Source organism: Anomaloglossus baeobatrachus, chromosome 1 (genome assembly GCF_048569485.1).
Source record: "Anomaloglossus baeobatrachus isolate aAnoBae1 chromosome 1, aAnoBae1.hap1, whole genome shotgun sequence".
NCBI classification, from domain to species: Eukaryota; Metazoa; Chordata; class Amphibia; order Anura; family Aromobatidae; genus Anomaloglossus; species Anomaloglossus baeobatrachus.
Window position 1 is genome coordinate 918,499,449 of NC_134353.1, and position 27,342 is coordinate 918,526,790.

General features: G+C 45.9%; 1 protein-coding gene across 1 annotated transcript in view; it reads right to left on the reverse strand.

Moving 5' to 3' along the window:
* Nucleotides 1-23,623, reverse strand: part of LOC142256197 (aquaporin-3-like) — a 62,690-nt gene extending 39,067 nt beyond the window's left edge. The window contains exon 1 of the mRNA XM_075327769.1: nucleotides 23,459-23,623. Within this exon, the coding sequence (XP_075183884.1) occupies nucleotides 23,459-23,566 (108 nt within the window). The 5' untranslated portion in view covers nucleotides 23,567-23,623. The remainder of the gene's footprint in view (nucleotides 1-23,458) is intronic.
* Between the last annotated feature and the right edge of the window lie 3,719 nt (nucleotides 23,624-27,342).

Below are 27,342 nucleotides of genomic sequence, written 5' to 3' on the forward strand. Positions count from 1 at the left end.
TGATTACACACTCCTTACCACCTGTGGGTGTGGCTCCAGGGGTTAAAGCAATCCTGTCTCTGAACCTGGGTGGAGAGTGTCCAGGGCAGTCTAGGGAGAGACTGGCTCTAGACTTCCAGTGTGTGTGCTGGAGATGGAGAGAGCAGAAGCAGGGTGTTTTGCACTCCTCCGGAGACCTTCTTCTGAAGGAAGGGGCTTTTAGGTCCATGTGTAAAGCCATGTGGCTGGAGCCAGGGGGAACCTGGAAAGGACACTAGCCACCTTAAGAGGAAGGTAACTGGGATTGGACCTGGGGTCTGGATACTGACAAGGGTCAGTGACACATGGGTGGCAGTCCAAAAGTGTGTGGACTTTATATTATGTGTTGGTCTTTGAGGAGAAAGCCAACGAACGGCATCTTTATGTTATGTGACCTGATATGGTTTATGGACCTGTTAATAAACCAGATGGTCTGTTAAAGAGACCAATTACTCTGGCGTGCTTTAATCCCGCTACCTGATGTGTGGCCCACATACACTTGGGGCCCACATTGTCACATTATGGTGGAGAATGCAGGCATATGGCCTGGTTGCTAGGGGCAACGCAGCCTGGTTGCTAAGGGCAATGCAGCCTGGTTGCTAAGGGCAACGGCCTAGGACATATTCCTGTGGATACGGACTGCTTGCGGTGGATCGGCGGGTCCACGAAAATTTTTTTGAAGCGGTTTGCGGTGGATCGGCGGGTCCACGAAAATTGTCTGCGCACTCAAGCAGCTGGCGGTGGATCGGCGGGTCCACGAACAGGGACAGCGCTCTCAAGCACCTGGCGGTGAATCAGCAGGTCGTTGGGGACCTGTGCTGCAGTGGCGAGAGTCAAGCGACTGGAGGTTCCAGGCCAGCCGGAATTGCGAGGCCCTGCTTGGTGAGCAGTGATACACCACAAGCTGGAGACCCTGGTTGTACGGGCGGTACAACCCGGAAAGGTTAGTGGTTCTCTAACCCCCCCCCTGTCTTTGACCACCGGGTATTACCCATTGGAGCGCCCCTCCTGTTCCTCTTTTCGTTGCAGCATGGAGGAGCTCCTGAACCAGCTGCTGCAGAGCCAGCAGCACCAACAGCATGTGCCTGGAGGTCCAGTGACAGCAGTGGGGGCTAAAAGCCAAAAAGAGGGAATGGTCCCTGCAGACGTTGTGGAGGAGCTGTACCAGTTCCTGGTGCAGGGACAGCAGGAGCTGTCAGTGTGCAGCGATGTGGCAGCCATGGACCAGTTTGAGCGTTCCCTTCGGGGGCCGGTATGGACACTGGGTTCCCAGGGAGATAAGGGCGAACGGTGTGAACTGGGGGCTAAGGACGTTGCATGGAAACCCCAAAAGGGGGCGGAGTCCCAAAAAGGGGTGGTTGCCCAAAAGGGGGCGGAGTCCCAAAAAGGGGTGGTTGCCCAAAAGGGGGCGGAGTCCCAAAAAGGGGTGGTTGCCCAAAAGGGGGCGGAGTCCCAGAACGAGGTGGTGGCCCAAAAGGGGGCGGAGTCCCAAAAAGGGGTGGTTGCCCAAAAGGGGGCGGAGTCCCAAAAAGGGGTGGTTTTCCAAAAGGGGGCGGAGTCCCGGAACGGGGTAGTTACCCAACAGGGGGCGGAGCCTCAGAAAGCGATGGTGACCCAGAAGGGGGTGGAGCATTTACAAGCCAAACAGGTAGACTATAGCAAGGGGCAATGGGGTTCGCCTTACATATGTCCTACCTGCGGTATAGGCTATCCATCCAGTATGAGGCCACAGAAGTGCTCCGTGGACTTGAATGGGCTACGTGTGTCTGGTCTGTTAGACCCGGGGAGCCGGTTGACCTTAGTTAGACCCATGTCTGATCTCCATGTGATGGTGGGTAGGACGATAGAAGGAAGTTGTGTGCATGGGACCACTAAAGTATATCCTCTGGCCAGGGTGATGATTCAAACGGCCAAACGTTTGGGACGCCCTGATGTGGGTGTAGCGCCAGATCTGTTATATCCAGTTATCATAGGACGGGACTTTGAGCTCTTTCAGGATTTATGGAAGACAGAGGCCGGGACCGATTGCACAGGAATGAGTCGGCCCTCGCCTAAGAAAGCCTCTTTTCCGTATGAGGTTATACAGATTCCCTGTGGGATATTGGGGTGCAATGAGGAGATGGTACCTCCACATAAGGACTGTCAAGAGTTAGGGGTGACCATGACGTCTCCAAAAGGAAGTGACAGTGTGACCGTTAAAAACGGGGTAGCTCCAGAAAGGGAGGCAGATATCTGGTTAAGTGGGGACATGATAGTCCAGGATACCAGGGGGAGCGATGATGACTCCAGTAAAGACACTGACTCTAGTAAGGTGACAAACGAGTACAGTGTGGTACAGATGGGCGAGAAGGGCAAAACTTCCTCCCGACGCCGAAGACGTAATAAGCGCCGAGAGGGGGCACAGTGTAGGCCGTCTGAGGGTGCAGAGAAAGTGACATGCCTGATTAATAAAGACATGGTGCTGATAACACCTGCTACGGTGGAGTCAGACGGTGATATCCTACAAAAGACTGAGGAATCAGAGATTGAACTGACATATTGTGACGACAGAAATCAGCGCGCTGCAAGTGCAGAGAAGGAGCCAACCAAGGACGTAATGGTGGTGGTCCCTATGATTTCAAAGTGTGAAGTTGATAGTCTGTCAGGCGAGAATGGTATAGGAAATGGAATCCTAGAGAGTGTGGGGGAAGGAATAATCCCCAACAGTCGTGGTGAGCAGACTGGTGAACTACCAAGTGCTGGGGTGGATGACAGCGAATTTAGCCCCAAATCTCTAAAAGGAACAGAGTGCCATGTTGAAGGGTGTGACACCCAGGCTGAGGGTGACACTGCAGAGACCCCAGAGGAAGTGGAAGATAATGCAGTGAAGAACCAAGAAACAGCTGGCGCTGAAGTGAAGAGAGCCTCTGAGGAGGTGAAGCCTGGACCAGAGGTCTCATCCAGGACTGGGAGCCTGCCTGACCTGCTTGGTAAAACCATGATGGAGGATATAGAGAAGGTCGTGGGTAAGAAGAGTAAGAAACCCAAATGTTCTGAAGCTGAGGTGGAAGAAGCCTCAGAAATAGTGTGTCATAGACCAGAGAGGTCCGCAAGTGAAGACTCATTCAGGAGGATGAGCAAAGACCATCTGCAACAAGAGATACTTCTTAGGCAGGCTACTGAGAGTCGAGTAAGGGAGCTGGAGAAAGAAGTGGCTGAGCTCCGAAGTCGCTTGGCAGAGTACCAGTCCAAGTCCCAGGGAGACTTGGAGCAGATGGAGCAGCGAGTGTCACTCCTGACCAAACTTGTTGAAGCAGGGGAGGCCCAAAGAGAGCTAACTCTGGAAGCTAAACTTGACAAGCATGTGGCAGGGATGAATGAGACTTCTGTAGTCAAGTGCATGGTGGATATACCTGAGGACTTAAGAGAAGCGTGTGCCACCGGGTGCATGCAGGACGAATTTAAGAGAGCTGTGGAAGCGTGTGAGGTCTACTGTACCCCAGGGGCTGAACAGTTAGTGATATTGTCTACCAGTAAAATTACTGGGCAGCGGGTGGCTATTCTAAAGGACATGCACTTCAGATGTGTTCATATGAAGTGGCAGGCCCGACTGCAAAAGGAAGAAGCCACTAGACAGCTAGAGTATAAAAGGAAAGCGCAGAGTCTGGCGGAAGATATTGTCCAAGTACCCCGGGCTCTGGTGGGGAGAGTCATTGGAAAAACCGGACGAGTCATGCAAGACATGGTGAATAAGTCGGGATTGGTGAGATTAAGAATCCCTGCTGCTAATGAGAGCAAGATACCCAGGGAAGCTGGTATGGTTCCGTTTGTCTGTGTCGGGACTGTAGAGGGTCTTGGAACCATTCGAAGCCTTATTGAATATCGGGTACACCATGTACGTGACATGGAGCGGTTGTGGCAAGAAAACCTGAAAATTAAGGAGCAGCTTCGCCAACTGTGTGGGGGACAGCAGCCGTCTTCCACCCGTTGTTCAGGGGAAAGAAGTGGAAGATGGCGTGTCGGTCCAGTAGTTCAGACGCGCGATAAAAGGAATCGCCGACAGAGTGGTAACCTACGATGTACGGTAGATAGTGGCCGCTATGTGCTTAGAGTTCCCGACAGTAGCCTTGGGGGTACTCGAGAAAGCCTAGGTTCGGACAAGACTGTAGGTTTGACTGGGGACATGTCTCTCTACTACGGTGACCCTGGGAGGGGGTCAGGGAGAGAACGGTCTGGAAATGGGACGTCCTTTAACCCTAGGTTGACCAGACAGGGTTTGGTGACAGTGTCGGGCGATGCCTCAGGGACTACTGCTCTTGGACGGCCCTCTCGACTGGTGGGGCATGGCAGCGGGGATGCCCTGTCTCGCGGCCCCAGGTCATTGGCAAGTGTTCTCCCCTACGGGTTTGAACAGAGGGGGAGGGTATGTGAGGTATCAACCGGCTGTATTACAAAAGGCCGGTATGTTTTGCAGAAGCGTGGGTGCTCTGCAATGTGAAACTGGCTGGGACCTGTGGTTCCACAGGATTGCATTCATGCAGAGCCATGGAAGGGTGTGTGATGCTGATTACACACTCCTTACCACCTGTGGGTGTGGCTCCAGGGGTTAAAGCAATCCTGTCTCTGAACCTGGGTGGAGAGTGTCCAGGGCAGTCTAGGGAGAGACTGGCTCTAGACTTCCAGTGTGTGTGCTGGAGATGGAGAGAGCAGAAGCAGGGTGTTTTGCACTCCTCCGGAGACCTTCTTCTGAAGGAAGGGGCTTTTAGGTCCATGTGTAAAGCCATGTGGCTGGAGCCAGGGGGAACCTGGAAAGGACACTAGCCACCTTAAGAGGAAGGTAACTGGGATTGGACCTGGGGTCTGGATACTGACAAGGGTCAGTGACACATGGGTGGCAGTCCAAAAGTGTGTGGACTTTATATTATGTGTTGGTCTTTGAGGAGAAAGCCAACGAACGGCATCTTTATGTTATGTGACCTGATATGGTTTATGGACCTGTTAATAAACCAGATGGTCTGTTAAAGAGACCAATTACTCTGGCGTGCTTTAATCCCGCTACCTGATGTGTGGCCCACATACACTTGGGGCCCACATTGTCACAGTGCCTTTCTGGAATTCTGATCCTTGGATTATGACCTGACTTCGCCTCTATGTACTCCCTGAATCCATACGTGTCCTCTTGTTACCAGACCCCGACTTTCCTAACTACTCTTCTGTTTGTACAACCCGTAAGTAGTGACTGCAATACATCAATATTTCTTACATCTACTTACCACTGCCACCTCTCCCTCAAAATTTGCCATTGACCTCCACCTTTTGCCTTATTTTTTTACCACTTCCCTTCCCTCTTAAATTATAGGCTACACCCACCACCCCATATTACCATTAAGCAATGTATTGCCCCCACCTCAGTGACAATGTGTACTCCACCCTTTTCTTTCATTGCACAATTCACAGATTCGTGCAGTGGGTTAATTTTCCCAAAAAAGCAACACTGAGTCACTGTGCACTGTCACTTCACTAACTTCAATGCTTCATGACCATCACACCCACATTCTAACAGATCCCTTCAAAGCTTCCCAATAAACTTCTTATTATGACCCTTGTCATTTTTCCAGGGTGACTTGCAAACATTTGAAGTTGCATCTTGATAAAAGTTTACAACCCAGATGGCAAAATCGAAACAAGTGCATAAAGGAAACAAAAACCGCAATAAATGTATAACATCCACCCTTCCAAATGTGTACACAGGAAAGAACATCACCCCCTAAAATAAAACTCCCTGGTATATAAATCCTGAGTCATCGAGTTTTACCAAATTCTGTTCACCCATTTGTTGTACATCTGAGAAAGCTGGGTGACTGTTAAGGAAATCGGGATGCCATGTGGATGCCAGTTGTCATGTAACACCATAACTAACCATTTGGAAGTTGTACTGTCAACCATATTTCCAGAAGCAGAAAACTTATATATATATATATACACCTTAGGGTGCCTTTTTTTTGTTTTGCTCCAATGCATGTATTTGTCAAATGGAGTTTTGCACAAACGGCCTCTGTTCAGATTGCAGATTCTGACTCTCCGCCCGATGGTTTGTCTCGTGTCTGGGATCAACAGAGGTAGACTCGGGCGTTGACCTGCTGTGTGCTTATTCATAGGCACACTAGCAAGAGTTAATTTCTGCTGGTCTGCTTGCTCCTTTGATTACATGTTGTAAGGAAACCTATACCGTCTGCTCCCCTCCTATTTATGCTGGTTGAATTCTTCCACCCATGCCAGCTATAGTTTGTGCTATGTTGGTCTGTGGGGTGTGGTGTCCCAGACTAGTGAAAGTTCTGCTTATTTGCTTGGTGCAGTTGTGGAGTTTACCACTGTTTTGTAATTGCTTCCTGTTCTTGTTTTCCTCCCGAATCTTTTATTGTCTTATCCTGCGTGTGCTTGTGCTGTTTGACACAGCTTTGGTTTTCACTTGTTTTTCTTTATCTGTGGGTTTCATCAAACTCCTATCCTGTCCCTCTCTGGGGGAAGGGGGAGGAGGAATCAGATCAGAACTGGTCAGCAGCAGGGTCAGGAAGGAGACTTAGGCATCTCCACCATCAGGAGTATCCCTGAGATTAGGGACAGTATAGGGCCCTCCTAGCTTGAGGGACAGATTAGGAGTCCTGATTCCCCGCTATCCCATAGTCATTGTGACAGTAATTTTTGCAAAATATATATTTTTTTTACATGGTTACATAGGTTGAAAAAAGACCTAGCTCCATCTAGTTCAATCTAGTTCAACCTTCCTCCACCAATTATCCATTTTGTCACTAAATCATTCATAACCGACAATGTTGTGTGTTCTGAGGAAATCATCCAGCCCTTTTTTAAAAGCTGTTATAGTATCTGTCATTACTACCTCTTGTGGTCGGCATTCCACAGTCTGACCGCTCTAACTGTAAAGAACCCTTTCCTATTTAGCTGCCGGAATCGCTTTTCTTCCACTCGCAGTGAGTGCCCCCTGGTCCTTAGTATTGTCTTTGGAAGGAATAAGTCATGTGCCAGTCCATTATTTTGACCACACATGTATTTATACATATAAATGAGATCTCCTCTGAGACGTCTTTTTTCTAAGCCAAACAAATCCAACTTTTCCAACCTCTCCTTGTAGTAGTCTAGTTGCCACCTTTGAACTGACTAATTTCTGAATGTCCTTTTTAAAATGTGGAGCCCAAAACTGGATCCCATATTCCAGATGTGGCCTTACAAGTGATTTATAGAGGGGTAACAATACGTTGGGATCAAGGGATCTAATCTCTCTTTTTATACACCCTAAAAATGTATTTGCTTTTGCAGCTGCTGCCTGACATTGAGTGCTGCTGCTCAGATTACTTGTAACCAGAATCTCCAAGTCCTTCTGTTCTGTTTGCAATAGGGTTTCGTTAAAAATGTTGTACAATTTTACTTCTACAGCCTCTATACAGTTAGGTCCAGAAATATTTGGACAGTGACACAATTTTCGCGAGTTGGGCTCTGCATGCCACCACATTGGATTTGAAATGAAACCTCTACAACAGAATTCAAGTGCAGATTGTAACGTTTAATTTGAAGGTTTGAACAAAAATATCTGATAGAAATTGTAGGAATTGTACACATTTCTTTACAAACACTCCACATTTTAGGAGGTCAAAAGTAATTGGACAAATAAACCAAACCCAAACAAAATATTTTTATTTTCAATATTTTGTTGCGTATCCTTTGGAGGCAATCACTGCCTTAAGTCTGGAACCCATGGACATCACCAAACGCTGGGTTTCCTCCTTCTTAATGCTTTGCCAGGCCTTTACAGCCGCAGCCTTCAGGTCTTGCTTGTTTGTGGGTCTTTCGTCTTAAGTCTGGATTTGAGCAAGTGAAATGCATGCTCAATTGGGTTAAGATCTGGTGATTGACTTGGCCATTGCAGAATGTTCCACTTTTTTGCACTCATGAACTCCTGGGTAGCTTTGGCTGTATGCTTGGGGTCATTGTCCATCTGTACTATGAAGCGCCGTCCGATCAACTTTGCGGCATTTGGCTGAATCTGGGCTGAAAGTATATCGCGGTACACTTCAGAATTCATCCGGCTACTCTTGTCTGCTGTTATGTCATCAATAAACACAAGTGACCCAGTGCCATTGAAAGCCATGCATGCCCATGCCATCACGTTGCCTCCACCATGTTTTACAGAGGATGTGGTGTGCCTTGGATCATGTGCCGTTCCCTTTCTTCTCCAAACTTTTTTCTTCCCATCATTCTGGTACAGGTTGATCTTTGTCTCATCTGTCCATAGAATACTTTTCCAGAACTGAGCTGGCTTCATGAGGTGTTTTTCAGCAAATTTAACTCTGGCCTGTCTATTTTTGGAATTGATGAATGGTTTGCATCTAGATGTGAACCCTTTGTATTTACTTTCATGGAGTCTTCTCTTTACTGTTGACTTAGAGACAGATACACCTACTTCACTGAGAGTGTTCTGGACTTCAGTTGATGTTGTGAACGGGTTCTTCTTCACCAAAGAAAGTATGCGGCGATCATCCACCACTGTTGTCATCCGTGGACGCCCAGGCCTTTTTGAGTTCCCAAGCTCACCAGTCAATTCTTTTTTTCTCAGAATGTACCCGACTGTTGATTTTGCTACTCCAAGCATGTCTGCTATCTCTCTGATGGGTTTTTTCTTTTTTTTCAGCCTCAGGATGTTCTGCTTCACCTCAATTGAGAGTTCCTTAGACCGCATGTTGTCTGGTCACAGCAACAGCTTCCAAATGCAAAACCACACACCTGTAATCAACCCCAGACCTTTTAACTACTTCATTGATTACAGGTTAATGAGGGAGACGCCTTCAGAGTTAATTGCAGCCCTTAGAGTCCCTTGTCCAATTACTTTTGGTCCCTTGAAACAGAGGAGGCTATGCATTACAGAGCTATGATTCCTAAACCCTTTCTCCGATTTGGATGTGAAAACTCTCATATTGCAGCTGGGAGTGTGCACTTTCAGCCCATATTATATATATATATATAATTGTATTTCTGAACATGTTTTTGTAAACAGCTAAAATAACAAAACTTGTGTCACTGTCCAAATATTTCTGGCCCTGACTGTATATCATAGTAAATAGCATGCTGCAGAATGAGTTAAAGGACTTTTTCTAAGGTAGTAAATTATGCTCTGCTGAGTCCCATTCTTGGAATCACTGAGAATCCCAGGAGTCGGACTTCAGCGTTCCACCTATCCCATTGATTGGAGATAACTTTCTGTCTTTGTAAAAGCCCTTTAGCTGTGAATTTGTGGCTTCTTCTAATTGCAGATCTGTAACATATCAGTTAAGAAGAAGGTTTGGGAGAGAAGAGATGAGGGTTACAGACCCTACTGTCAGTCTGAGCCTCTTTCACACATCTGGTTTTCACCGTCAGGCACAATTCGGATAAAACGGATCTGGCGTCTGATCCATTTTATTCCCCATAGACTTGTATTAGCGCGGGATTGTGCCGGATGGCTTTGTGTTGCATGCGGCGTCCGACGGATCCGGCGAAATTTCTTCATCCGGCAGCTAGAAAGGACGCAGCATGGAACATTTTTTGTCTCCGACAAAAAACCAGACCACATGCCGGATCTGGCATGTTGTATAATAAAAGCCTATGGGCGCCGGATCCGGGTTTTTGAACTGAGCATGCTCAGTATCACAACGGATTAGTCAAAAAACGCAAGGGACGCATGGAAAAAACTGATGCGAGGGATCCGTTTTTTCGCCAGATTCATCGCATCAGTTTTTTCACCGGATCATGCCTGATGGCAAAAAAGTGATGTGTGAAAGCATCTTAAGGTAACTCATTCTGCAGTCTTCCATGTACTGTGATACATAGTCCAGGTTTATCAGGCCAGATATCAGCAATAAGCGCTTATCCCAGTGATGAGTATCCTTCTATTTTGATAGTATCCTAATGGGAGGAAAATGTGTAGCAGATAATCCGAAATATGTGAAACATGTTATACTTTGGGTGCAATAGCAACAGAAAAGTGGCCAAGCTCCTCTACATGTTGCACATTTCAGTGCCAATATTCCATATGATATTTGGAATATTTGATGCACTACATCTCTATATTTCCCCCTAAGAATATACTACCGAGCAGATAAGTATCCAAATTGAAGGGGGTGTTACAGGCAGCGATATCGCTGGCGAGCATATCCGTTTCCGCCGTTTGTGCGTCACGGGCAAATTGTTGCCCGTGGCACACAAAATCGTTCAGAGCCGTCACACGTACTTACCTGCCTAGTTACATTGCTGTTGCCGGCGAACCGCCTCCTTTCTAAGAGAGCGGTTTGTGCGACGTCACTAAGCGGCCGCCCAATAGAAGAGGAGGGGCGGAGATGAGCAGCCGGAACATCCCGCCCATCTCCTTCCTTCCACATTGCCGGCGGCCGCAGGTAAGTTGCAGTTCGTCGTTCCCAGAGTGTCACACGTAGCGATGTGTGCTGCCTCGGGAACAATGAACAACCTGCATGCGCAACATTCAACAATTTTTAAAAAATGAACGACGTGTCAACGATGGACGATAAGGTGAGTATTTTCCATCGTTAACGGTCGTTCCTTGCTGTCACACGCAACGACGTCGCTAACGATGCCGGATGTGCGTCACGCAATCCGTGATATATCGTTAGATACGTCGTTGCGTGTAACGGGGCCTTGAGTCTATATACAGACCTTGATCTATACTAGAACATGCTGATCCACCATATGGAACCCAGAAAAGTGGGGGTTGACCGATGTGGCAACACTTCACAAAGTGAAGCCCTAAAACTGGGCATTGACAATTCCTATTATTATCACATGCACATCTCCGCTTTGTCAGTTCAGGATCATATACATATTCCATGGGTTTATTTGGGGGTGTCACAAATATAGAGATCATATGCAAAAGTGTTGCAAAGTTTTAGCTAACAACTGTGCGGCTCATGACAAACTGACTACACCTACACAATGTAACTAAATTGTAGCTGTGCGATCCGGACTTGGACACATTTTCAGTCTACGAATGCAAACAATCATTTGTTTACCAATATAAATCAAAGATCTTAAAAACAGTAAAGAATTGATCTACAGAACCGTCTAAGTACCAGATACAATTTACAGCACCCCCAAATCTCATAGGAAGGTCTTAGCACCCCCTAATTTAACTCTTCTTATGCATATACTATACGGTACATTTTTTTTTTCCCGGTATCAAACGCAAAATTCTAACAGAGAAAGTTTGTTCTTCTGTTGGCAGTCCTCGTGCACATGAGTTGGTAAGAACCTGTTCTTCATATGCCATGTGCAAAAAGGTTTGAGAAATCTCATCTTAAATTCCATTCAAGTGTTAATTAACGCAATCATCTTCATAATGATGCAACTATGTCATCATGACTTCAGTTAAAATGCTCGAAGCCCAACATAAAGTTTCTTTCTTGTACCCTTGTTTGAGCTGAACTGTATTTGTTGTCTGCTGCTGATAGAATAGTTTTGTAAAACTGCATATGCTTCATTATTGAGGTATATGGCAAAAGATTATCCTCTGTAATGTATATCAACATAGCCACATGGCAGTTTGATATCACTGGTCTCTCAATGGCAGGCAACAAACGGATCAACAAATCTTAGCCCCTGTAGCAAGAGCCCAATCCTGTAGTGTATACCTTTCCTTTCAGCCCCCTGTATATAGCCATATTGCAGTATATCTCTTTTTTTATCCCCTGTATACAGGACATCCTACAGTATATCTCTACTTTCTGTCCCCGGTATATAAAGCCTACCCCACAATATATCTCTCCAATATTTTTCCTGCATGTACAGTCCATCCAGCAGTATACTCTTTTTTTCTGTTTCTGATATATACAGCTCATCCTGCAGTATAGCTCTCCTTTCTGGTCCCTGTGTATGCAGCCCATTCTGCAGCATCTCTCTCTTTTTTTGTCTCCTGTATATACAGCCCATCCTGCAGTATACTTTTTCTCTGGGTCCCCTGTATATAAACCATCCTGCAGCTTCTCTCTACTTTCTGCCTTCTCTATATACAGCCCATCCTGCAGTATATCGCTCTTCTTAGTTATTGTCTCTTAGCACCCTTTATATAGCCTATTCTACAGCACCTCTCTCCTTTTTGTCCCCTCTATAATCTATATGCAGCCCATCCTGCAGTTTTAGGCTATGTACGCATGTTGCGTAATTACATGCAGTTCTGCTGCGCTTTGTAGCGCAGCGTAACTGCATGCGTCTTGCGTCCCCTGCATAATCTATGAAGATTATGCAGGAGACGTGCTCACGTAGCGTATTCGAGCGCAGCAATTCGGCTGCTGCCCGAAGCGCGCGTTCTAAGAAGTGACATGTCACTTCTTCCGTGCGCTTTGCCGGCAGCCCCTGCTCTGTCTATGGGAGGAGCTGCAGGCAGAGCGCATGGAATCGGCTTCTTTTTTTTTTTCACTACGGACATTTTCTGCAGCGATTTGAAGCGCACATGTGCTCTTCAGATCGCTGCAGAAATTTCTGCAGTAACTGTACGCAACGTGCGCACATAGCCTTACTTTGCTCTCAGCATTCTGTATGCAGTCTACCCTGCAGTATCTCTCTCCTTTCTGCCTCCTCTATATACAGCCCATCCTGCAGTATACTTTTTCTCTGAGTCCCTTGTATATAAACCATTCTTCAGCTTCTCTCTCCTTTCTGCCTCCTCTATATACAGCCCATCCTGCTGTATATTGCTCTTCTTAGTTATCATCTCTTAGCACCCTATATACAGCTACAGCCTATCCTGCAGTACATTTCTTGGTTTGGCCATTCTATAATCTATATACAGCCCATCCTGTAGTTTATGTTTACTCTCAACATTCTGTATATAGTCTACCCTGCCGAATATCTCTCCTTTCTGCCTCCACTAAAGACAGTCCATCCTGCAGTATATTTTTCCTCTCAGTCCCCTGTATATAAACTATCCTGCAGCTTCTCTCTACTTTCTGCCTCCTCGTTATATACAGTCAATCCTGCAGTATACTTTTCCTATCAGTCCCTTGTATATAAAACATCCTGCAGGTTCTCTCTACTTTCTGCCTCCTCTATATACAGCCCATCTTGCAGTATACTTTTCCCCTCGGTCCCTTTTATATAAAACATCCTGCAGGTTCTCTCTACTTTCTGCCTCCTCTATATACAGCCCATCCTGCAGTATACTTTTCCTCTCGGTCCCTTTTATATAAAACATCCTGCAGCTTCTCTCTACTTTCTGCCTCCTCTATATACAGCCCATCTTGCAGTATACTTTTCCCCTCGGTCCCTTTTATATAAAACATCCTGCAGGTTCTCTCTCCTTTCTGCCTCCTCTATATACAGCCCATCCTGCAGTATACTTTTCCTCTCGGTCCCTTTTATATAAAACATCCTGCAGCTTCTCTCTACTTTCTGCCTCCTCTATATACAGCCCATCTTGCAGTATACTTTTCCCCTCGGTCCCTTTTATATAAAACATCCTGCAGCTTCTCTCTACTTTCTGCCTCCTCTATATACAGCCCATCCTGCAGTATACTTTTCCTCTCAGTCCCTTTTATATAAAACATCCTGCAGCTTCTCTCTACTTTCTGCCTCCTCTATATACAGCCCATCTTGCAGTATACTTTTCCCCTCGGTCCCTTTTATATAAAACATCCTGCAGGTTCTCTCTCCTTTCTGCCTCCTCTATATACAGCCCATCCTGCGGTATACTTTTCTTCTCGGTCCCTTGTATATAAACTATACTGCATCTTCTCTTTACATTCTGTCTCCTCTATATGCAGCCCATCCTGCAGTATATTGCTCTTCTTAGTTACCAGCAGACACACTGCTGCTTCCTGGTATGAGGTCTCTGCCCTGCAATGATGGAGGCTCTGCCCCCTCTAGTGACATCATCCCTCACAGTATAAGCACAATTCCAGACACAACACAGGATGCCAGTTGAAAGAAACTGCATTGCAAAGGATCATCCTGAGCCCCTGTAACTACAATATCGCAAATTACAAATGTAGTATAGTTTTCCTGATCCGCTATCTTTCTTACCCCATGTAGGACATTGCAGTGGCTTAGGTATCCATGGTTACTATCATGCATATAGGGACAGTTAGTTGTTAGTGATTGTAACCATCATACTTAAGCTACTGCAATGCCCTGCACATGAGGTAAGTGACATCACTAATTAGAACTATACTACATCTCTAATTGGAAGCATTTACTATTATTATTATTACTCCTACTACATATTGGAATAGGATGGGAATAACCCTGTAAGCATAACAACATCAAATGAAGTAGATTTAGGCCCCAAAATATCACATTTTCATGTACCCTTTCAATATTAAAATCCATTTTTTAGCACTCAATATGTTGTAGGCTCCTTCTAGCCATGGATCCTTAGCTCTGCCCTAACGCAAAATGGACATGTGCCTCTAAGGGTAAGTTCACACACTGCGTTTTTCGCGGTGTTTTTGCACATTTTTCGGGTGCGTTTTTGCTCAGAAAACTGCATGACTTTGCTTCCCCAGAAAAGTCTATGAGTTTTCATTTTTGCTGTCTGCACACAGCGGTTTTTTTTTAGCTGCGCTTTTGTGGTGCTCACAAAAACGCATGTCAATTATTTTTGCGTTTTTCACTGCTTTTTCCACCGATTTGAGTTCAATGAGATGTTCAAAAACGCAATCAAAAATGCAAATTGCAAATATAGCTGCGTTTTAGTGCGTTTCTATGACTAAAAACGCAGCTATAAACGCAAGGGGTGGGTAGTAAAGTGACATGTACAGGAAGAGGATTCCTTCTGTTGGTAAACACAGAAGCGTGAATCCTCCCGGTACCGCCACCGCTGCTTCCACCTCCCGTCCGGCGCCATGTCCGCTCCCGTGCGGGGCCATGTCCAGGCGGGAGGTGGAAGCAGCTGCAAAATCAAAAGTGAGCAGTAGAAAAAAAAAGTCATTCTCACCTGTCTGCAGACTCCCGGTGCCATGTCCACTCCCAGCTCCTCTCCCGCCCGGTACCGCCACCCCCGCTCCGCCTGTGTGCCGGCTCCCAGGCACATCCGATAGCTGCAGGACCTGGCTGTGGTTCGCCTGATGCGGCACCTGACGCATCAGCTGATCGTAATGCCGGCGTCACACGGTATGATATATCGGGCGATATGTCGTCGGGGGTCACGTCGTTAGTGACGCACATCCGGCATCGTTTGACACATCGTACCGTGTGACAGTTATGAGCGAGTGTGAACAAGCAAAAGTACTCACCTTATCGTTGCTTGTTGACACGTCGTTCATTTTCATAATGTCGGTCCTCCTTCTGTGCTCCGGTTGTTCATCGTTCCCAAGGCAGCATACATCGCTCCATGTGACACCTTGGGAACGATGAACTGCAGCTTACCTGCGTCCCGCCGGCAATGCGGAAGGAAGGAGGTGGGCGGCATGTTACGTCCCGCTCATCTCCGCCCCTCCGCTTCTATTGGGCGGCTGCCGGGTGACGTCGCTGTGACGCCGAACGTCCCTCCCCCTTCAGGAGGAGGATGTTCACCGCCCACAGCGACATCGCCCAGGAGGTAAGTGAATGTGACGGGGGTTAACGACTTTGTGCGCCACAGGCAACAAATTGTCTGTGAATGCCGTCAGGAGACTTCATCAGCTAATTACCGGCAGCTCCTGCAGCGATCGGACGGGAGTCAGCACGGACGTGTGTATTTTTTCTTTTTTTGCACTGATGCATCAGCTGATTGTATAAACGGCTTTTATACAATCAGCTGCTGTGTGATGTGATTCAGGCCCTTGAACCCGACACATCATCTGATCGCTTTGCCTTCCAGCAAACCGATCAGATGATAATGGATCCTGATTGGACGGCGCGGGACCCTTGACACAGGATTACTGCGGGGGGGGGGGGTCTTTATTTCAATAAAGATGGAGTCACTAATTGTGTTGTGTTTTATTTCTAATAAAAATATTTTTCTGTGTGTTGTGTTTTTTTTTATCTTTACTAGAAATTCATGGTGGCCATGTCTAATATTGGCGTGGCACCATGAATTTCGGGCTTAGGGCCAGCTGATAATATACAGCTATCCCTAACCCCATCATTACCCAGCGAGCCACCCGGCATCAGGGCAGCTGGAAGAGTTGGATACAGCGCCAGAAGATGGTGTTTCTATGAAAGTGCCATTTTCTGGGGTGGCTGCGGACTGCAATTCGCAGCGGGGGTGCCCAGAAAGCTTGGGCACCCTTCACTGCGGATTCCAATCCCCAGCTGCCTAGTTGTACCTGGCTGGACTCAAAAATTGGGCAAAGCGTATTTTTTTTTTAATTATTTCATGAAATCCATGAAATAATTAAAAAACAAAGGGCTTCCCTATATTTTTGGTTCCCAGCCGGGTACAAATAGGCAGCTAGAGGTTGGGGGCAGCCCGTACATGCCTGCTGTACCTGGCTAGCATACAAAAATATGGCGAAGCCCACGTCATTTTTTGGGCGGGGCAAAAAACTCCTGTATACAGCCCTGGATGGAGGATGCTGAGCCTTGTAGTTTTGTAGCTGCTGTCTGTTCTCCTGCATACACTAGTGGATGGAGTATGCTGAGCCTTGTAGTTCTGCTACCCCTGCCTCTCCCTCCAGCATACAGTCCTGGATGGAGCATGCTGAGCCTTGTAGTTCTGCAGCTGTCTGCTCTCCTGCATACACTAGTGGAGAATGAAGAACATATTGAAGAAGGAAATGACATCAGACCTTTTTTTTTTTTTTTCAACAATCTTTAATGGCATTGTTCACTGATAAAAAAATGCATAAAAATGCAGTGAGCAAAAACGCAGCAAAAAACGCGGCAAAAACGTATGCGTTTTTTGCCGTGTTTTTTTGCCGCGGGTGTGTTTTGTGCGTTTTTTGCCGCAAAAAACGCACAAAAACGCAGCGTAAAAAACGCAGTGTGTGAACTTTGCCTAAATGTGAATGCCTTACGTGACGTATGTCAGTCTGTTAAGTAACTATTCATAAATATTTGCTGGCATGGGATCTCTGATAAGCTTCATACACATCTTTCGGCGACCACACAAGGTCGTGGCTAGCCCTTATCTGATTAGAACAGCTGGGACTGGTCTACCGGCAACATATCACATATACAGCATGTCGTATATGAAACTGAGGCGCTTTAGGGACTGCTTTATATAATTAAGACATAATAATCAGCTGCAATGGCCCGTTTTGAGAATGATATGTGTGATACACAGTATTAATCCCTCCACATCATGGTAAGATATTCAGTAATATTCTCTGTGGGGGTCAATGTACTGTTTGGAGGGATATGAAGGAGCCATTATACAGTTTTGGAGGGCTGTCTGGTGGACAATTTTAATCTTTGGAGGACTATGAATGGACCATTATACTGTTTGGAGGGCTGTGAAGTGACCATTATACTGTTTGGAGGGCTGTGTGGGGGCAATTATACTCTTTGGAGGGCTGTGTAGGGGCTATTATACTGTTTGGAGGACTATGTAGGGGCCATTATCCTGCCTGGATGGTTGTGTGGGGGCCAATTATAATGTTTGGAAATCTAGTGGGGCCATTATACTTTCCGGAGGGCTGTGTGGAGGTCATTATATTGTGTAGAGGTTTGTACAGGGGCCATTATACTGAGTGGAGGGCTATGTTGGGGGCTACTATAGTAGTGTGTGTGGGTCATTATACAGTGTGGAAGGTTTATGGGGGCTATCCTAATATATAAAGGGCTGTGTTAGGGCCCTCTTACTGTATGTGAGGGACTGTGGGGCCATCATACTACGTTGGGGGTCACTGTGGGGGTATCACACTCTGAGGGGTACTGTGGATATTGTAGGGTAATCATACTGGGCATGTGGAGGGTATGTTTAGTAATTCACTGTGAGGGTATCTTACTGGGTTTTGGGGGGCACATTTGTTGGCATTATACTTTATGGAGGCCATAAAAGGGGTACCTTAGTGCATGGGAACTCTAAAAGGCTTCAAAGGAATTACATTTCTTTGAGTGGCTGCAAAGTTATGATCCATGCTCTTCTGGGACCCAGCTTATTTTTTTTTTTTGTAGGGGTGCCCAATTAGGACTTTTGCTATGGAACCGAATGATTTCTAAGTACTCCCCTGTCTTCTACCCCCATCATGGTGTGATACAGAGTATTATTCTCTCCCCATCATGGTGTGATCCAATCTCTTTCCCATTGTGGTGTGTTACTCTGTTATCTTCTCCCCCATCATCGTGTTATTTTTGGGGCTCCCTGTTTATGCAGTGGGCGCAGCGTCCAGTTCTGGATGTGAATGGTGCACATGTCTCCAGGCGGGGAGGTTTCTGCAGGAACAGGGCACACATTCTCTCCATCGCTCCCCCGGGGGTTCTTACTCGACTCGCTGGTTTTATCCCATTAGGGAGCCCTTTGTGCTAATGATACCGGACATTGGGCTACAAGACTTCAGCAGCCTGTGATGTAGAATAGGCCACTATGTAACGTATGGTGACACGGGGATGAAGTGTGAGCCGGGGGTCAGGCTGTTTAGTTTTCAGCTACCTAAATAATAACATGTGAGTGCATCACACCCATAATCCCTGACCCCAAGAGCTCACAGTCTAAAGGCACATAATGTACTACTCCCATCATCCCTGACACCTGGAGCCTAGAGTCTAAAGGGTACCTTCACACTTAGCGATGCAGCAGCGATCCGACCAGCGATCTGACCTGGTCAGGATCGCTGCTGCATCGCTACATGGTCGCTGGTGAGCTGTCAAACAGGCAGATCTCACCAGCGACCAGTGAACAGCCCCCAGCCAGCAGCGACGTGCAAGCGACGCTGCGCTTGCACGGAGCCGCCGTCTGGAAGCTGCGGACACTGGTAACTAAGGTAAACATCGGGTATGGTTACCCGATGTTTACATTAGTTACCAGCGCACACCGCTTAGCTGTGTGTGCAGGGAGCAGGGAGCCGCGCACACTGAGCGCTGGCTCCTTGCTCTCCTAGCTACAGTACACATCGGGTTAATTAACCCGATGTGTAATGCAGCTACATGTGCAGAGAGCAGGGAGCCGCGCACACTGCTTAGCGCTGGCTCCTTGCTCTCCTAGCTGCTGTACACATCGGGTTAATTAACCCGATGTGTACAGCAGCTACATGTGCAGAGAGCCGGAGCCGGCAGCACAGGCAGCGTGAGAGCTGCAGAGGCTGGTAACTAAGGTAAATATCGGGTAACCACCTTGGTTACCCGATGTTTATCTTGGTTACAAGCTTACCTCAGCTGTCAGACGCCGGCTCCTGCTCCCTGCTCGCTTCATTTGTCGCTCTCTCGCTGTCACACACAGCGATCTGTGTGTCACAGCGGGAGAGCGCCTTTGAAGAAAACGAACCAGGGCTGTGTGTAACGAGCAGCGATCTCACAGCAGGGCCAGATCGCTGCTCATTGTCACACACAGCGAGATCGCTAATGAGGTCACTGCTGCGTCACAAAAAGCGTGACTCAGCAGCGATGTCGGCAGTGAGCTCGCTGTGTGTGAAGCACCCCTTACCCAACATAATGTAGTACCCCCATCATCTCTAACCCCAGAAGCTCACTGTCTAACCCCACACAATATACTACTTCCATCATTCCTGACCCTAAGAGCTCACAGTCCAAAGGCACATAATGTACTACTCCCATCATCCCTGACACCTGGAGCCCAGAGTCTAACCCAACATAATGTACTACCTGTATATGTAACCCCAGAAACTCACAATCTAACCCCACACAATTTAAAACTTCCATCATTCGTGACCATAAGAGCTTACAGTCTAAAGGCACATAATGTACTACTCCCATCATCCGTAACACCTGGTGCTCCGAGTCATAGTGTACTACCCCCATCATCTGTAACCTCAGAATCTCATATCCTAACCCTACACAATATACAACTTCCATTATTCCGGACCCCAAGAGCTTACAGTCGTCTAACCCCACATAATGTGCTACTGCCATCATCCATAACCCCAGAGGTTCACTGTCTAACCCAACAAAATGTACTACTCCCATCATCCCTGACATCTGAAGACACTGTCTAACCCCACACGATATGCTACTTTCATTATTCCTGACCCCAAGAGCTTACACTCTAACCAACATAATGTATCACTCCCATCATCTGTAACCCCAGAACACACACATTGTACTATTCCTATAATCTCTGCCCCCAGGAGATCACAGTATAAGCCCACACAATGATAGGACTAGTCTCATCGTCCTTCACACCAGGAGCTCACAATCTAATCTGTATATTTTACGCAATGTATCACTCCCACGTGTCTGAAATACTAAACTCACTATCTAATCTTAATATTCTAAATCCCCATCATATCTGTCCCAGGGGATCATTCACAAATAAGCACTAATACCTTACCTTACAGAAGGTATCACTATCACCATCCTTGACCACAGGAATTAAAATGTAACCTCATTGGGTGAAATAATGTCTTGTTATTGTCCCCTAGAGCTCACAATCTAATCTCCAATGGATCATTCTTCTCACCAGAAACTGCCTCTCACATGTATACACAGACTAGGATGAATTACATAGGATGACAAAGGATGACGGCAGACCCATGGGTCTATTTTTGGAGTGTAAGAATCCCACAAGAACGTGAGGAGGACATACAAACTATAGAGAATACGGCCAATGCTCAGATGTATACCTAGGACTCTATTGCAAACACTCAGCCCCCTCATTGCTGACACTCAGCCCCCCCATTGCTGACACTCAACCCCCCCATTGCAAACACTCAACCCCCCATTGCAAACACTCAACCCCCCCATTGCAAACACTCAACCCCCTCATTGCTGACACTCAGCCCCCTCATTGCTGACACTCAGCCCCCCATTGCAAACACTCAGCCCCCCATTGCAAACAGTCAGCCCCCCATTGCAAACACTCAACCCCCCATTGCAAACACTCAACCCCCCATTGCAAACACTCAACCCCCCATTGCAAACACTCAACCCCCCCACTGCAAACACTCACCCCCCCACTGCAAACACTCACCCCCCCACTGCAAACACTCATCCCCCCACTGCAAACACTCATCCCCCCACTGCAAACACTCATCCCCCCACTGCAAACACTCACCCCCCCCCACTGCAAACACTCAATGCCCCCACTGCAAACACTCAGCCCCCCACTGCAAACACTCACCCCCCCACTGCAAACACTCATCCCCCCACTGCAAACACTCACCCCCCCACTGCAAACACTCAATCCCCCCACTGCAAACACTCAGCCCCCTTATTGCAACCACTCAACCCCCCCATTACAAACACTCAACCCCCCATTGCACTCAACTCCCCCACTGCCAACACTCAACCCCCCATTGCAAACACTCAACCCCCCCCATTGCTAACACTCTGCTCCCCCCATTGCTAACACTCTGCTCCCCCCATTGCTAACACTCTGCTCCCCCCATTGCTAACACTCTGCTCCCCCCATTGCTAACACACTGCTCCCCACTGCTAACACTCAGTCACCCCTGCAGGTACCTAAACCTGTCATTCACAGTCTATAGAGAGCTGTAAATAGCTTTGTGGGTAGTAACCTGTCGGCTGCCATGCAGCAATATTTTTGGATTATAGATTGTATAAAAGATGTAGCAAATCCCAAATAGAAATGTAGCAACATTATAGAAAAAATGGTGATCCCTAAGTTTGCTACATTTCTATTTGGTTCTCATTATCTCCAATGTGCTATATTTCTGTTTAGTGGCATGATAACTGCATATTGGCTGCTACAACTCCCAGCCAGGGGAGTAACTACAGTAGGTGCAGAGGTTGCACCTATTGTACACCCGGGCCCTGGAGTGTAGGAAGACCCAAAATTCCAATGCTATTAAAGATTTGCAATAATTGGGAGCTTTAGCATAGGGGCTCATGAGCTTCACGTTACACCCCTGCTCCCAGCGCAGGTATCCGACTAGTAAGGGCATGCTGGGAGTTGTAGTTTTTGAACAGCTGGAAAGTCACAGATGAAGAATTCATCATAAAATTGATATTTTAGGTCATTAACACTTTTTTTTTTTAGATGTGAATGAACTACAAGTCTCAGCATGCACTTAAATATCAATTCCACATCTCCTGCATGAACTGTTAAGTTTCACATCAGAAAATTATTTTATATTTCATAGATGTAAAAAAAAATAACCAACGCGTTAAATATTATCCAAGCCAAGGAACAATGTGGTAAAATCACTATCACTTTAGATAACATCCGGCCAATAATTGTAATCCCTCTAATAACATGACCATTATGTTCTGTGGTGTAGAAACGATGAGAGGGAAAACAGCTGGCATGCGCTTCTGGCAGAAAAACCCAACATGGCCAATACACCTGATTTATCCTGTGGGGACTGACAAAAATAGACATTAGACTATTGCATATCCAAAACCGAATGATCGGATGTGCAAAAAGTCAGATTAAACTGTAACAACAGCTTTATTTTTAATTTGGCACACCAAGAGTTAAAGCAACAAAATATCAAGATTCCGTGCAAAAATGATCGTCCATTTATTGCATTTTGCAACCTATTCTGCATAGAATTTATAGAAATGCAAGGCTTGTGAGATGACCACCCAAAATTGCACTGAAAAGTGGTCTTCTGGTCTGAGGGAGAGGGTGGTCTTCCCAAAGACATGGTCTTTTGGAGACGTTTCACTGTATAAATATTAGGTCTCAGTCCAATAGAGAAGAAAGTGAATCTGTAGAACTACTTATATGGTATACAAAATCAATGTGGCAACATTTCATAACAATATTAGTAATAATAAATAATATTGTAATAATAATACTACTACTAATAATAATAGTTTAACAATAATGATATTAATAATAATAATAATAATAATAATAATAATAATAATAATAATAATCTAAAAATACATAAAACATAATAATACCAAAATGTAATATATAAGTCTCAACTCAATAACAGAAAACAGTGAATCTGTAGAACTATTTATATGATCAATGGTATATAAAAACAATGTGGCAACATTTCATATCAATATTAGTAATAATAAATAATAATACTGTATTATTATTAATAATAATAATAATTTAAAAATACATAAAACATAATAATACCAAAATGTAATATATAAGTCTGAAATCAAGAAGAGTGAATCTGTAGAACTATTTATATGATCAATGTGGCAACATTTCATAACAACATTATTATTAATAATAATAATAATAATAATAATAATATCCAAATACATTACACATAATAATACCAAAATGTAATATATAATAATAACAACATAAAATAGAACCATATGTTAAACATAAAAATAAATCTAAATTAGAATATAAACTAAAAAGCAATAATAGCAATAAATATTAATAAACGCAATAAAAAAAAAGAAAATTAACATAGAAAAATGATAAGTGACTTACGACAAGTATGAGGGTGCCTAGACATTCGGACAGTGCCTGGCGGAGCAGCTTGTTCCTGATGCGCAGCATGGCAGAGATGCGGTTGAGAACCTCCTTTTGGCGCCCCATGTTGCCGAGCCTCCTGGTGAGCTGTGATGCTGCAGGCTGAGTAGTGAATATGAGTGTGTGTTGTGTCGTGTGCGAGCTTATAAGTTTGGAGCCGGACACCTCCCATCCTCTGCAGACAGGCACTCCTCTCCCCACCCAGAGTCTACACATACACTCCACACAGAGCACTTCACCTTGCACTTGTCTGTGTGTTCACCCGTCACCCCAATCATTCCTTATCCTAAAAGAATTCAGAATCCCAATAAAGATGTAATCTCAGCAGACAGGGGATTGTCATCTCTGCACATGTTTTCCTTCCGTACTGTAATAAATTAAAAACTGTACAATGAGCAACATTTCATCACAGGATATTTCATGAGTGATATGTTTACTTCATTTTTCCTTTTCACTCAATTGTGGAAAATCTTGAAGACAGAGTCCCTCGTCACCACCAACAAGCCCACCACCTATTCCGGACCCTCAACTACAAAGTATCATTTATTTGGATGACATCCAAGAGAGGGTCCCACACCACTACTTATCCCAGCTCCTTCACTACAAAGTATCATTTATGTGGAAAACATCGAAGAGAAGGTCCCTTGTCACCACCAACAACACCACCACCCATCCTGTCCCCTACAACTACAACTACAAAACATCATTTGTTTGGGAAAAGATCGAAGAGAGGGTCCTCCAACACCACCATCTATCCCGGCCCCACCACTACAAAGTATCATTTATGTGGAAAACATGAAAGAGAGGTTCCTCCACCACAAACAACAACACCACCTATCTAGGCCCCTCAACTACAAAGTATCATTTATGTGGAAAACATCGAAAAAAGGCCCCTCAACTGCGAAGTATCATTCACAGTATGTGGAAAACATCGAAGAGAGGGTCCCCCATCACCACCAACACCTATCCTAGCCCCTCAACTACAAAGTATAATTCATGTGAAAAACATCGAAGAGAGGGTCCCTCGCCACCAATACTACCACCACCTATCCAGGCCCCTCAACTACAAAGTATCAATTATGTGGAAAACATTGATGAGAGGGTCCCCCACCACCACCAACAACACCACTACCTATCCAGGCCCCTCAACTACAAAGTATCATTTATGTGGAAAACATCGAAGAGTGGGTCCCTCACCACCACCACCTCTCCCAGCCCCTCAATTACAAAGTATAATTTATGTGGAAAACATCAAAGAGAGGGTCCCCCATCACCACCAACACCACCAACACCTATCCTAGCCCCTCAACTACAAAGTATCATTTATGTGGAAAACATCGAAGAGAGGGTCCCTCGCCACCAATACCACCACCACCTATCCTGGCCCCTCAACTACAAAGTATCATTTATGTGGAAAACATCGATGAGAGGGTCCCCCACTACCAACAACAACACCACTACCTATCCAGGCCCCTCAACTACAAAGTATCATTTATGTGGAAAACATCCAAGAGAGGGTCCCCCACCTATAACACCACCACCACCTCTCCTGGCCTCTCAACTACAAAGTATCATTTATTGGGGAAAACATCCAAGAGACAGTCCCTCACCACTACCAACAACAGCACCACCTATACCAACTCTCAACTACAAAGTATCATGTGTGTCGAAAATATCGAAGAGAGGGTCCCCAACCACCAACAATACCACCACCTATCCCGGACACTCAATGACAAATTATCATTTGTATGTAAAATATCAAAGAGAGGGTCCCGCGCCACCACCACCAACATCATCACCTGTCCCGGCCCCTCAACTACAAAGAATCATTTATGTGGAAAACATTGAATAAAGGGTCCCTCGCCATCACCAAGAACACCACCACCTATCCTGGCCCCTCAACTATAAAGTATCATTTATGTGGAAAACATCGAAGAGAGGTTCCCCCACCACCACCTACAACACCACCACCTATCCCGGCACCGCAACTATAAAGTCTCATTCATAACACTGGTGTCTTATGTGTTAGTAAGGTCTCTGGTGCCAGGACGAAGATGTAAAAGCTATCCCTGCAACCTCTATGACTATACCCCTGCTCACCTCTTTCGCTCTCTATGGGAAATGACCAACCAGACTAGGAGCCCTTCCTTTTGGGAAGGCGTTCAGCTTCCATGTTCCTCATTGTAAACTGCTGTTGTCTCCATGACACATAGACTCCCTCATGCAGCCACTGCTACTATGTCTAAATAGTTGGCACTAAAGATTTTACCACTCGGATGGTCTTTAAAGACTGTCTCCTAAACACGAATTGCACTGGGCAGATTTCTCCCAACAGTATGTGGGTGTAGCTGTTGCCAATTCTGAGCCATGGCACTGCTGGACATCTTACAGTTTTGAATGGAAGTAACCATGATGGATATTTTAAAATCTGCGAGTTTCCTTGGCCAACCACTGTGTCAACAGTCCTCAACATTACCAATTTCTTGATGCTTCATCAAATGAGTGTTAAGCGGGCTTTACACGCTACAATATATCTTACGATGCCGGATGTGCTTCACTTACGACGTTACCCCCGCCGACACATCGTAAGTTATATTGTAACGTGTGACAGCTATGTGCGATTGAACGTTAAAACGTTGATCGCACGCACGTCGTTCAATTGCTAAAAATTGAACGTGAGGTTGTTCAATGTTCCCGAGGTAGCACAGATCGCAGTGTGTGACACCCCGGGAACGATTAACTCAGCTTATCTGCGTCCCGCGGCTCCCACCGACAATGCGAAGGAAGGAGGTGGGCGGGATGTTTATGTCCCGCTCATCTCCGCCCCTCCGCTTCTATTGGCCGGCTGCCGCGTGATGTCGCTGTGACGCCGAACGTCCCTCCCACTCCAAGAAGTGAATGTTCGCTGCCCACATCGAGGTCGTATGGAAGGTAAGTACGTGTGACGGGAAACAATCGTTTGTGCGACACGTTCAACAAATTGAACGTGCTGCACATACGATGGGGGCGGTTACGATCGCATACGATATTGTCTGCTTAATCGTAACGTGTAAAGCAGGCTTTATGCACACAGACCTGCACACATGGAAAATAAAGTAAAATAAGATCTAACTTAAAACTACTACACCTGACCCACTTGGTTCTTGTACAGACTAGAGGTCCCAACTGCGTAGTGCCTAAAGGCCACTTGCGCAGACTGAAACAACCCTAACTGGGTGACTCAGATGACCACTCAGACCTTTGCTTCCTAAGCAGACATGAAGGGTTTCATGTACAGTACCTCCTAAAGAACCTGGGGGAAGGTGCAGAGCAAAACTAAGGTAAACCAAAAATAATAATTTACCAGGAGAAAAACTGGGCAGACAGGCTGTAGTTCTAAGCAGGGTCCACTACAGAAAGATCATCAGTGGGAAATTGAAGTCGGGGAAGCTTTAAATAGTGATAGCAGAGACTGAATTACAGCATTGAAAACACTTATTGGTAGAAAGGAAATGAACGCACAAACAAAGTGTTCAGAACCAGGACGGAAACTGAAGCTCTCAGTGGAGAGGGAAACACACCACAGCACAGGAGACTTCCGGATTAAATCCGAGGCATGACAATGAGCTTGAACCACACATCTAAAAAAAACTGTTTACTTTGAAATCTTTGCCTGGGAAAGTCCTTTCTGATGCAGTATAACTACCTTGTGTATTGTTGCTGTGCTCAAAGTTGCCATGAGGTATAATCTGTGATATGAAACTGTCTTCCACAACCTCACTGTAACGGGGTTGGCGGCTTAGAGGGAGAATGGTACATACAATCCTTAGCGCAACCTGAGGTCCACCGAGCTATTGATGGAA